General features: G+C 39.5%; 1 protein-coding gene across 10 annotated transcripts in view; it reads left to right on the top strand.

Annotated features, from left to right (window-relative positions):
- The window catches only part of ESRRG (estrogen related receptor gamma), a 637351-nt gene that overhangs the window by 269465 nt on the left and 354583 nt on the right, over nt 1-13303 (top strand). For 4 of the 10 annotated variants that reach the window (XM_044425928.1, XM_044425845.1, XM_044426404.1 and 1 more), the window contains exon 4: nt 778-870. The exons of the other annotated variants lie outside the window; for them this stretch is intronic. In XM_044425928.1, coding sequence (XP_044281863.1) covers nt 787-870 — 84 coding nt within the window. In that variant the 5' untranslated portion in view covers nt 778-786. The remainder of the gene's footprint in view (nt 1-777; nt 871-13303) is intronic. 10 annotated transcript variants of the gene reach the window in all.

Here is a 13303-nt window from a genome sequence, read left to right as displayed (position 1 = left end):
TAACAGTGATGAAGTTAAGAGCTAAAACACCAGAGGGCCACAATTTTGTGCTGGAGTCTCCATGGATTATTGTGTCGGGGCAACCATGGGTCTGTCTCAATTAGTATCTGTTCACTCATTCAGCAAGCCAAATTTTGGATCTTGTTTTCTGTGTAGCATAAGGTGATGGTGATTTGGGAAAAGAGGAACTTCCTGCAATTTCAGATCACTACTTAGTGGGATTTAGGTTTGCTGGGACAAAGTCTCTCTGGGAGAGGAGGCCCAGTTAAGACAGTCTGCCCAAGAAAACTAATGGTTCCAGAATGTTCTTGGAGAATTTCTTACCACCTTAGCAGGTGATTCTGTTTAAGCCCTGGTTGCTCAGGAAAGGAGAAATAGTCCTGGAGTTGTTATATTTACTCCCAAGCATCCATTCCTATGGAATCAAGCTAAACAAGTGCTCCAGTTTTTCAGGGAGCTGTAGGCAATGAAACAAAGGAGATGTCAACTAGAGTGATGTCAGCAGAAAATGAAGGACAGAATTCATGTAAAATCCTATTCTATGTAATAAGAGTGCCAAAGAAATTGTACTTCTCCATATTTGGATTGGCCCAGACTTGCCCAGCACAGCTTTTTAGGAGATCAGAGGCCTGTTAGGTTCTGGCTGAGGAGAAAAGGCAGAGCACTCAGTAGCCTGCTCTTACCAATTTGCACATCACATTGCAGTTAAAATTGAGTACTCACAGTAAATTTGGTTCCTACTTATATAATTACAATGGATAATTTTGATTTGTACAGTTGAAGGATATGGACAGGATCCTTGGAATGGGAAAGCCTATGAATTGTGCAGTGGACCTTATAAAAGCAGCCAGGAAGAGACTGGCTAAGAAGGTAAGGGTAGCGGTGAATGACTTTAGAAAGTGTAATTCTATTTTGTTTAAAGGAAGAGCGGCAAATTTTACGTTTTTCTTTTTTAAAAAATGAACCCCACTGTACTGGATCGTTTCTGGTTGATCTTCAAAATTATAGAATGCTAGAATGTGTGGTGACTTCTCATTTCCATGGATTTTGAATGAGAGAGATTATCTGTATCTGTGTCATTTCTGACTTCAGGCCTGCTGATGAGACACAGACTATGCTGGGCACCTTGGTGGACAATCTATGCTGGGAACTGGATGGGACTTTGACCAGATTGTGTATTTTCAGCTTTCATTGCCATTGACCATTGTATCCTCTGGAGATATCTACCTGAATACACTGGGCAGCTGTATCCTATAGTGGCTCCAACCTTTCTTGGGACAGCAATCTCAGGAAATAGTGCTGGGGAATTACCCTATGAGTTCCATCTTATCCTCCATGCTATCTATCATATAAATGAAACTGCTGGGAGAAATTGTCAAGAGTTTTGTAGTTTGGTGCTATGAATACGTTGATAACAGCCAACTATTTTCTTCTTTCCATATGAATTTAACTAAGGTGTCTTGGTTCTAAATGTTGGTAAAGGACTAGATGAAGGCAAACAAATTTAAGCTTTATCTAGACAAGACAGATAGTCATCTGGGAAACAGAGCAGGGATTAGGAATTCAGCCTGTCGTGGGTGGGGTTACTCTGAAGTAATTCTGGCTTGTAGTTTGGCCATACTTGTGGATTCTGCCCGTACCTGGATGAACAAGTTTGTGGCAGTGACAAAAAATGCATATACAGATCTGAGGCCAATGCATCCTAAAAATGGTTATAGTCGCATGTGCCTTATCTGTTTGGATACTGTAACACACAACCTTAAAAACTATTTAGAGACAGCTGGTCCAGAATGCTGTGGCCAGATTGTTCACTGGAAGTGCTTCCTTGTTAAAGCAGATTCACTGGCTACCATTCTGATACCAGATACAATTGAAAGTGATGGTTATCAGTGACAAAGCCCTGCATAATTTGGGACCAGGCAGCTTGAAAGACTGCATTTTCCCATACGAGTCTGCTTGTCTTTAAGATCTTTTGGAGAAGTTCTTTTGGGACTGCTGCCTTCAGAGGTGTGTTAGGTGGTGACCTGAGAGAGGGCCTTTTCAGTGGTTACTCCCAAGTTGTGGAACAGCTTCTCAAGGAAGGCTGGTTTCATTCCCTCTCTACTCTCTTTCTATCTTGAGAGGGTCTTTGCCCTGCATGTGGGTCTGTTGGGCTGGGTGATCGTTTAAATATTTTTATTCATATTTTGCAATGGTTATATTTAATGTATTTTGTATATATACCAAAATATATGTTTAATGTGTATTTTGGTAGAGTGTCATTTTTGGTAGAAACATAAATCAAATAAATAAATTGCCCAATCTGGATTAAAGGTATTTGTGCAGTGCTAGAATAAAACTTGGCCAGATTGTTAAAAATATGCATTTCCTAGGCAAGTAATAAAATTTTATCAAGTGTCTTATTTCTATTAAAAGGCTAAAATACATACAAAATCTAATACAGCAGAAAGTAACAGAAAAAAGTAAAACCAATATAACAAAACTAACAATAGCAACATTTTTTACAAATCTTCAAACAATACTAAAGGAATGCCAGCAAACAATATTGTCAGTAAATTCACGAGCCTCTGTCTATTTGCATTAACTTTTGTTAATCTCCACTTTCATTTTTTCCATAGCAAAAACCTTTGCTTGTAGAACCATTGTTCCCACATATTTACCTTTTTTAGTTCAAAGAAAGGCCAAAAGAGCAGGGAACACATCAGTGCATATGCATTCCTCATTGGCAAATTAGCACAATCTAATGAGATTTGCTGAGAAAAGATATTATTGGAAGCTAATACAAGTAAAGCACTGTATGAATATATACAGCAGACAGGTTCCAAGAAAAGGTTGGGAAAATTATCAGTATTTCTTTTCTTTTAATGGATTTAATTACAGGGTTAGGGACCTGATACATTGTGAAATGCTAGGGAAAGGTTAAACATTCGTAAACTAGGGTCCCAATCTGGATCAAGACCTACATATAAAAATATAAAAATGCATAAATATAAAATGGTTGTACAATGCATAGATATAAAGTATTAATATTATATACTTTGGTAATAGTTAAAATTACATTTTTAAATATGTGTTAAATGTGCACTGTGTGGATGTAGATGCTCTCTGTAAGCATACAATTCTGTGTTCCATGTACACAAAATGTGTGTGACCTGTTCTGTTGTCATCTAAAATACAGAGAATACAGCATAGGTATAATAGTTTTTATGAGCTCAGTGTACAGACTGAATTATGGATTATTTAGAAATATAATGGATTTTCCAGTGTAAAATGTTGCAGACCCTTATTAAACTAAAATAAACTCTACATATGTGTGTTGATAGGGTGATCCAGTAGACCTTGTTTACTTGGACTTCTGAAAGGCTTTTGACAAAGTCCTTCATCAAAAGCTCCTGTGCAGACTAAGCAGTCATGGAACAAAAGGGGGTGAGGCCTCTTTTGGATCATTATCTGTTTACAGAACAGAAGAAAGTGGGTGGGAGTAAGTGGTAATACCTCCCAATAGAGAATAGTTACCAGTGGAATCCCACAGGGTTCTGTTCAAGGACCATTTTTTTCAAACTATTCATAAATGATCTAGAATTTGGAGTGAGTAGTGCTGTGGTCAAGTTTGCTGATGACATTAACTTTTTAGGAGGATTAAAACCAGGGGGTGAGGATCTCCAGAGTGATCTCTCTGGGCTAAGAGAATGGGCATCAAAATGGCAAATGCAGTTCAATACAAGCAAGGAGTAAAGTGATGCATGTAGAGGCAAAAGGTACCCACTGATGTGATCTGAGCTAACAGTGAGTGAGCAAGAAAGGGATCTTGGGGTAATGGTGCACAGCTGAAAACGTTTGCCCCAGTACGCTGCTGCTGTGAAGAAGGCATTCTCCATGCTAGGCATAATTAGGAACGGAACACTAAATAGAACTGCCAAAATCTTACTTTCCTTATACAAATTTTGTGTGTGACAAAACATGGAATATTGTCTTCAGTTCTGGTCACCTAACCCAAAAAAGGAGATTATTATCTAAAACATACAGAGCAGGGCAAGGAGTATGATCAAGGGGCTTGAACAGCTCTCTGTGAGAGGTAGCTACAACAACTGTAATTACTCAGCTTAGAAACAAGGTAAGGAAAGACATGATAGAGGTGTTTAAAATAATACATTGTGTGAAGAAGGTAGAGAGAGATACTACTTTTCCTCTCTACTTTCTTCACACCATGCAAAGCCATGGTCATCCCATGAAGCTGATTGGTGGAAGGTTTAGGAGAGATAAAAGGAAGTACTTCTTCACAGAATCTATAGTTAAACTATGGAATTTGCTGCCATGGGAAGTGGTCATGGCCATCCATTTGGATGGCTTTAAAAAGGGAATGGCTAGGGAGGAAGCTATCAGAGGTTACTAGCCTTGCTGGCTATGTGCTACCACCTTTACCAGAGGTGACATGCTAGCATACACCAGTTGGTGAAGAGCTTGGGCTGGAGGTGGTCTTGAACCCATCCTGTCTGAGAGATCTTGCAGGCAGCTGGCTTTCACCATGCATATGGAGTGCTGACCTAGATGGACACTTGGTCTGATCTGGCATGGCTTTTGCCATGTCCTTATGTTGTTTTGTTCATAAGGGGAGGCTTGTGAGGCAAAGAATAAATAAGGATCCAACCAGGTGTGATCCAGGAGATCTGTGTAAGAAGTAAAAATATGAAACATATTTGATAGATGTTTTATACTTTTTGTCATGGCTGATAGAAAGTAAAAAAGGCAAGGAAATTCTAAATGTGAATTTAGACTGCATTTTTGCACTCTGATATGAATGTTTGGAAGACCCACCGCAGCAAATGGCATGGTAACAGTAGATACATCTGCAGTTTTACGCCTTTGCTAGACAAAGCCATTTAGTGAAGACATAGCTTCCCTACTTTCTAAATTAGTGGGCTTATAGTAATAGTCATAGGAATGAAGATGACTTGTTTGTAGGCATGATGTGAGAAATCTGTGATCAGGTTTCTTAAGATTAAAAAAAATACGGGTAAGAGAAGCTCATTGTCAGGACAGGGGGCAGTAAAGTCAAATCAGAAATGCAGTGTTTGAGAAGAAGGTATTAATCTTTTCCCCTTGTGCTAGTTTTTAAAGGCCCAACTCCCAAGCTGCTCTTTGCCCTTCAGGGAAAACCCTAAACAGCACTTGTGGGAATTCATTTGACAGAATATAGCTGCTCTTAACTAAAAAGTAGATGATCCTGATCATAACATCTGATTGCAGACTAACAAGCTGATTGCAGTGGATTGGATTCTTTGCCAAGGCTGTGATTGTAGGCTCATTAAAAGGGGTGGTCAAAGTGTAAAGCTATAAATGAGGCCATTGTTACATGCTCCACATTTTTGGTGGAGCTTTCAGTACATGCATACTTGCTCATAGGATTGTAGCTGACCTCCATGTTTTTAATATGCTTAATTTTTAATTTTCAATCAGCCATGAGAATTTTCCTTTCCATCTCATTCCTTTCATCCCCAGATGTCTGTGAGAAATAAACTTGTTGCAGTACTGGCTTTCACCTTTCCCTTGGGCATTTTATATTGTGTTTCAGAAAAACATGAACCACCGTTTTTTAATGTTTATTTTTAAATATGAAACTATATGGACAATATTATTGGTGCATTTCTTGAAATGTGTCCAGAATTCAAACCTGGAGGCTATGGAAGTGCTGGTGTGAAATTGGCCCTAGACAGTTAATAAATTCTGAACAGTAATGCATAAATCAGCACTGGGTATTTTTCAAACTACTTCTATTTTTTTAAAGGGGGTGCATGCAAGAGAAAAAATGTCTTTAGAGAATTGTTTTATATCATTTCAGAGAATAGAGGAAAGAATCTAGCAATACCCAGTGCTGGTTAGCAGATTGTCATTTTTGGGTTTGATGTTCCTGGGTTTAATTGTCTTTCATGTGAACAATGGCAGGAACTCTCTAGCGTGCCATGTGAGCATGATAAAAGGGGGCTGTTCTTGCATAGCAATGCCTTTTTTTTATTATTAGCGTAAAAAATTAGCAAGCTGGAAGTCGTTAGAAGGAGTTCCACTGGCATTAATTGTAATGCAGCCAGAATATGTTTGCAGACCAGTGCGGCAAGACAATAGCAGCAGGGGGAAAAAGCAATATTAATAGCCTTTTACTTGTATCATTTTAGCAACCCCTTAATAAGGTGTCTGCTGTCAACTGGAATTTATTAAAATAAAAAGGACATGGTAATTGATGTATTGCAGTAAGTATGGATGAGGGCTCAACTTGATTAATGTATGAATTGGCTTTTTAAGGCATTTTAAAAAACCTTCTTCACTGGTTCTTGCGAGATGGCACAAGCCCACTGTAAACTACCGAGCTGCAATTGGGAAACAGCCTGACAGCTGCTGATGTCTCCTGCGGTTTTGCTTCTTTCTCTTTCTCTCTCTTTCCATCCCCCCCACCCATTTTATCACAGGAAGTGAAGTGATACAGTCCTTGTCAATAATTGCTGTGCTTAAAAATCTTATGAAGGGATTTCTATTCTTCATCCCAGAGATAACTTTTCAAAGGTTAAATTAGTTTTATTTGTGTATGTATCAAATATCTGTATGCCAAGAAGCTTCATGTTTTATTTCAATTCAACTACTAGTTTGTAAGTTGTGTTGGATAAACATAGAAACGTAGAAACATAGAAAACAGAGCAAGTCAGAAGGGGTTTCCCGGGCCATCTAGTCTGACCTCTGGCACCAGCCGGCTCCGCTCACGACATGCCCACCATGTGGATGTCCAGCCCATCCTTGAACACCCGCACCGATGGGACCTCAACGACCTCTCGTGGAAGCCCATTCCACACCCTTGGGGTCCTGACTGTCAGGAAGTGCTTCCTGGCATCCAAATGGAACCTTGGCTCCCTGAGCTTTAAAGCACCCTGTAGTGTTCACAGTATACACCCTACTGTTTTTCAAAATAAGCCACTGTACTTTTAGGTTGAACACTTTTGTATGTTGAATTTCCCCACCCAAATCATGAAATCCATAAAATTCAACAGCATTTATTTCCAATTAAATAGAAACCCTTGGCAAAACAAATTCCACTTCTTTCTTGTAGTTCCTGTACATCTTAAGAATCTGGTCTGAATACTTGACAGACCCTCCAGAGCAGTTTTAGTGGAGCACAGCATAGGACAAGAGGCAGGGAAATCTTATAATATATGCAGGAATCTGTTAACACAGTGTGGTATGAAACCCAATGGTCATAAATCTCTGATTTAACTATGGAACATCCTACAAAATTGGATGTTCTTTTATCATACTACTTAAATGGGTATTGAAAAACCAAGCTTCACAAATATTCTCAGGATAATATTGGCATTAGCAAAATGTAATTAGCTGACAAAGTAAAAAAAGTTTTTAAAAAGGCATCTCTGATGATTGACATATGCTGCTTGATTTTTTTCATGAGCAAACAAACATTTGGGAAGTTATCTAGAGTTCGACTAAGGGTGACTCTATTGTTAATATTGTTTCTACCCTACTACCCCACCATAGGGGAAGAGTGAAAATGGGAGTCACTCCACTTGTGGCAAAAAAGGGCTTCTAGGAGCTCTCATAAGTGTGTCTTTCTCATTTTGATACCTCAGCCACTGTCATTATTCTGAGAGTCGATTGTGTAGATGGATCAGCAACATCAAACCTACATCTGTGCATATCTGGTACCCAGGTGTTTGAGCTTGTAGCTGCCAATCAGTCAGTGGGCAATATGTTGGAGAGAAGACATGCAGATGCTATTCAGAAAAGTAATTCAATCACTTTGAATAAACTGTGTTGCTTCTTATTGTTACCATGGGATAGCGGGATAATTATTTGTACATTAGAGGAGGAGATTTCTGTTCTGGCAACCCTATCAGCGGTCTATGAGTACTTGGACTGAAGCCTGTTTAGACCTCTTCATGCAGGCATACATTGCTTGATTTCTTTACAGTTGATTAGTGCACACTTGGTGGCAGTCAATTGAATGTGGACCTCACTGAAAACATGGCTTTTTCAGGTGATATGATGTGATGTTCTGTGTGATGCCATCTTTGTGACAGCTTGTTCAGTTGTGAAATTCATTACTTCTAAAAAAATATTTTTGCATATTTTGAACTCAGTGCCGAAAGCAGAAGTATGAAAAGGGAAAAATAAAATAAAATGCTGCAATTTTCTTGCATGATACTTAAATCTATTACAGTGAATATACTGTATATATTTATGTTTTATATGTAGCAAGACATACTACTATTATTAATGATAATTATTCATAACATGTAACAAAGGCAGCCCAGATATCCATATATTTGGTCATTTGTAAGTTGCACCTTAAAACCATTTATTCATAAGTCTAAAGTGCCACTGATACCTTCACCCATTGTGTTATTACAGGTGGCAATTTATTCTTCCAACATTGTAATATTAGTCTTTCAGTTGTCAAAAGGGCAAAGAGAATCCATTTACATTGACTTTTCATTAAATTCCAAGTCAGGGTAGATAGTCAAGAAGAACTTGCATGTCCATAAATATTAAAGAACTTTCCATCACTCAGTTTATCTGAATTGTTACCTCCTCCTAATGTCATTGGTTATTGCCAAAACATATGAATTAGAAAGTGGTTAGCTGTATTGTACCTGCAACAATTAGCTGATTTAATTAGGCTCTTGTTGAAAAGACATTGTGGCATCCAGTACACTCAAAACATCAATTTTTGCTGAATTAAACATAACCAAAGATCCATTATCCCTTTTGAAATAGACACCCAAGGAGGTACTTCATGAATTGGACAAAACAGGTTGTTACAATTATTCCATTTTTGCTCTAATATATAACATTCATCCATAATAGTTATTAACATTGCATTTAATACTTAATGTTGTCTGTATCAACTATTCTTAGACATCGTAGTTAGCAATAGCACAGTTTTTAATGCCAAAAGCAGTAGGGTCTGATCACCTTATTCCCCATGCCTGATCCTTGCATTGGAAGGAAAGCTTTGATTGGCATGAATAAGACCTTCCTTCCAGTACAAATAAGTTCATGGGCATCCTGTTCATGACTAGAGAAACAGCAAAGGACAAAGTGTTAATGCCTTTTCATTTTCTTTCTAATTTGTGGATTGCGTCATATGTACCTTAGCTCCCAGTACTATTGGTTTCTGCATAAGCAAATGGCACTATTGTCCCTTCATTGCTAAATATATATGCCATCATACAATGACCACCATGACCCTGTGGGGACTTTAGTAAGCATTCACAGCTCCAGGACCTTACAGCTGCACTGTAAATTAACATGTGGGCGCTCTTCTCTATGGTATCTCATAACATGGTATACTTAATGCTCTGTTCTTTAATTTTCACTGTTGCACACATACCCACACAAAGGTATGCAACAGTCAGTGGCCTTTTGAAGACTTCTAAAATATTAGGAGCTATTATTTAGGAACTATATAAACCAAGTCTTGGTGTGTGTGTGTGTGTGTGTGTGCGCACGCGCACACACACACAGACATCAAGAGTGGCCATTTTGAATGGAGAAACTACCAATAGAAAAGTGCCCTCTGACCTTGCTGTTTTGCTACTCAACATTTTCTCCTCATGAGGCTGGCTTTCTCCCCAGTTGCATGATATCAGTAACTGCTATCTTGGGCCTAGATTGTTTAGAAAATTTTTGCCATGTGAGACAGCCACCATGTGATCAGTGCTAGTACACTGCAGATACTATAGATCTCATATGGGGCACTGCTGTGTATAAGAAGTTTTCTGGGTTTCTTCCACGTGGGATGTTTGAATAGGTCCCGACACATGAAAACCAAAAGCAGTTCTACCTTGTCTTATTCAGCTACTTGTGCCTTCTCAGAATTTCTTAGCCGGCATGTTAACTACAAGGGTTTGCCATTATTCTTAAGAACCTTTGTTTTCTTGTTCTTTCTTGAGTTGAACTTGCTATCAGGTCCTTCACATGTCCTTCAATTTCAGGTGGTTGTCTCAGATACAAGTAAACAGGCCCAGACTGCTTGTACATGTTTTTCCACTTGAATGTTCTTTTTATCAGTACATCTTGTGTTGGTCTTTCCCTAACGTATTTAGCAGAGAAATGACACAGGAGGAAGAATTAACTTGCTGGTTTTCAGTATTAAATGGCATGTTCTCTCCAGTGGACAGTCAACCCTGACACTACACTGTCCTTCAGGAGGTGTTACTTTGATGGATGACACCCTAGTGATATTCAACAAAGTAACAGCACCAAAGGTAATAACATACATCTCTCGTTCAGGTTTCTCTGATAAACTAGGAGAACCTGGATAGTTTGCAAGAGAATGAAGAAAACAGAATGACCAGAATGACTATTAATATTGTCTTTTGTACGTACACAATTTTCAGTCCAAATAAGTTTAAAACTTTTTTTCAAAATTATGAATAATATAGTAGTTGTATTTATTTTTTTTGTTGATTTATTTTATTTCAAATGCAAACATAACAGCAGTTGAAATTTTGTTAATTTACAAGATTTCATAGAATAATATTCATAATAAAATCAGTGGTCTTCTCAAGACAGCTTTATTATAAAACAATAATGATCAGTATCAAATAATAAGAGTACCTTAAAAGTAAACAATTTAAAAATAAGCCATTAAGAATACGGCAAATTTCAAATATCTCATTAAATACCATAAAAACATTTTAGTTAAAATCCAGTGGGAGAAGCATGGTTTTGAAGCTCTTTTAACAGCAGGTAGAGATGGAGCATGCCATAAATATGCCTCATGATGAAATCCTGCAGTGTAGGAGACACAGGATATCTCACATGCCTCTGCATACTAAGCTGCTCCACACATTACACTGCCATTTCCTGAATTGTTTTTTTAATGTGTAGACCCAGTAGCTATAGGTTGCTTATGAGTTAAATAACCCAGAGTTAATGTAACAACAAACCATTGGGAGGTTGGATTTTCTTTTCCTGCTTAATTAAAAGCAGAAATTAAGAGTGTGAGGGTTGCTCATTCCACTTATTCCTGTAATTCTCTGGTTAAAAAAGAGCAAACTAGGTCACTGTATGTTATATATTAGATTTAAGGATTATATCTGCTCATAAATTCCATTGTAGGGGAAATAACAGCCTTAAAATGTGTTTCTGCTGGGGTCCTTTGTAGGTAGTGTTTTGCTTCAGCCTGCCCACCCACTTCCCATCCTTGTTCCTTACTTTAGTCTTATATCTATTTAAGGATACACTACTATGTTGCAATTATAAGCATGGGTTCTTATAATTACACTGTCTATCTGTATCTGTCCCTAAGCATTTCTTCCTTTCTGCCTAAAGATTCAGGGCAGGTATTTTTTAAAGTATTTTAATAGGCAGTAAAATTAGATACACTTTTCAATATTATTGCAATTAACATCTTATGCAACTAACAATACTGCAACTAATAATAGCCAAAACATTGCAGATTCACTGAAGACATGGACCCTTTTATGAAAAGAGCTCCTTCAAATCTTGAAATACAAAATGATCTATATAATGTCACAATTACACAGTGAGAAGAAATTTGTTTTTATTTATTTATTTATTTAAACCATTTTTATGCTGCCCCATTTGCAAAAAGCCTCAGGGCGGCTTACAACATTAATAAATAAACATAAATAGTTATATAATTAGAGTTAAAAAACCAGAAACATCTTGGCATGTACATAAAAACCCAATAAATACAATTTATAAATTAACAATTAAAATAACTTTTAAATAAAAAGGTCTTGACCTGACACCAAAAAACAAATAACGACGGTGCCAGGCGGACCTCTCTGGGGAGTGCATTCCATAGATGGGGCGCCACCACAGAGAAAGCCCTCCTCCAGGTACTCACCCTCCTAATATCATTCACAGAGGATTCCCGGAGAAGGGCCTCTGCTGCCGATCTCAAGGGGCAGGAGGGCATATATGGGCGCAGGCGTTCCTTTAGATAACCAGGTCCCAAGCCGTTGAGGGCTTTATAGGTGATAACCAACACCTTGAATTGGGCCTGGACTTCAATGGGGAGCCAGTGAAGCTGACGGAGAACTGGGGTTATATGAAAACAACGCCCAGTCCCCGTCAGCAACCTGACAGCTCTATTTTGCACCAACTGAATTATCCGGACCGTCTTCAAGGGTAGACCCACGTAGAGCGCGTTACAGAAGTCTAATCGGGAAGTTACCAGTGCATGTGTCACTGTCGCCAGGCAATCGTTCTCCAGGTAGGAACGCAGCTGATGGATCAGCCAAAGCTGAAAGAAAGCGCTCCTCGCCACCTCCGTCACCTGAGCTTCTAATGACAGCTCAGAGTCGAGGAGCACTCCTAAGCTGCAAACCTTGCCCCTAAGAGGGAGAGCAACCCCATTCAGGACAAGGTCCAGGTCCCCCACCCCGAAGCCCGAACCACCTACCAACAGGACCTCTGTCTTGTCTGGATTGAGCTTCAGTTTATTGGCCCTCATCCAGCCCATTACCTCGGCCAGGCACTGGTTCAGCACAGCCACTGCCTCACCTGGATTGGTTGAAAATGAGAGGTAGAGCTGGGTGTCATCAGCATACTGATGATTCCGCAGCCTACACCCTCTTAATGACCTCTCCCAGCGGTTTCATGTAGATGTTGAATAGCAAGGGGGACAAAATGGACCCCTGCAGAACTGCATGACATAACTGCCATGGCGCAGAGCCATAGTCCCCCAGCACCACCTTCTGGAATTGGCCATTGAGACAGGAGCGGAACCACCGCAGAGCAGTGCCTCCAACTCCCAATCCCGCTAGCCTATTCAGAAGGATACCATGGTTGATGGTATCGAAAGCCGCTGAGAGGTCCAGGAGAACCAACAGGGATGCACTCCCCCTGTCTCTCTCCCTGCACAGGTCATCGTACAGGGCGACCAAAGCAGATTCAGTGCCATACCCGGGTCTGAAGCTGGACTGAAATGGGTCCAGATAATCAGTTTCATCCAAGAGTGCTTGGAGTTGTCCCGCCACCACCCGTTCTAACACCTTGCCCAAGAACGGGATGTTGGCCACCGTTCTTTAATTGGCGGCCATCTCTGGATCCAGGGATGCCTTCTTTAGGACTGGCCAGACTACCGCCTCCTTTAAAGGGGCAGGTACCCAGCCGTTCCTCAGAGAGGCGTTGACAACCTCCAGGATCCAGGTCCCTATCCCGTCCTTGGCTTTCTTGAGTAGCCAAGATGGGCAAGGGTCCAGTAAGCAGGTGGTAGGACATACTTGTCCAAGCATCTTGTCCACATCATCAGGCTGCAAAAACTGAAATT

The sequence above is a fragment of the Varanus komodoensis genome, unplaced genomic scaffold, assembly GCF_004798865.1.
Source record: "Varanus komodoensis strain SLA01 unplaced genomic scaffold, ASM479886v1 scaffold1, whole genome shotgun sequence".
Lineage (NCBI taxonomy): Eukaryota > Metazoa > Chordata > Lepidosauria > Squamata > Varanidae > Varanus > Varanus komodoensis.
This window is presented reverse-complemented; position numbering and strand designations above follow the sequence as displayed.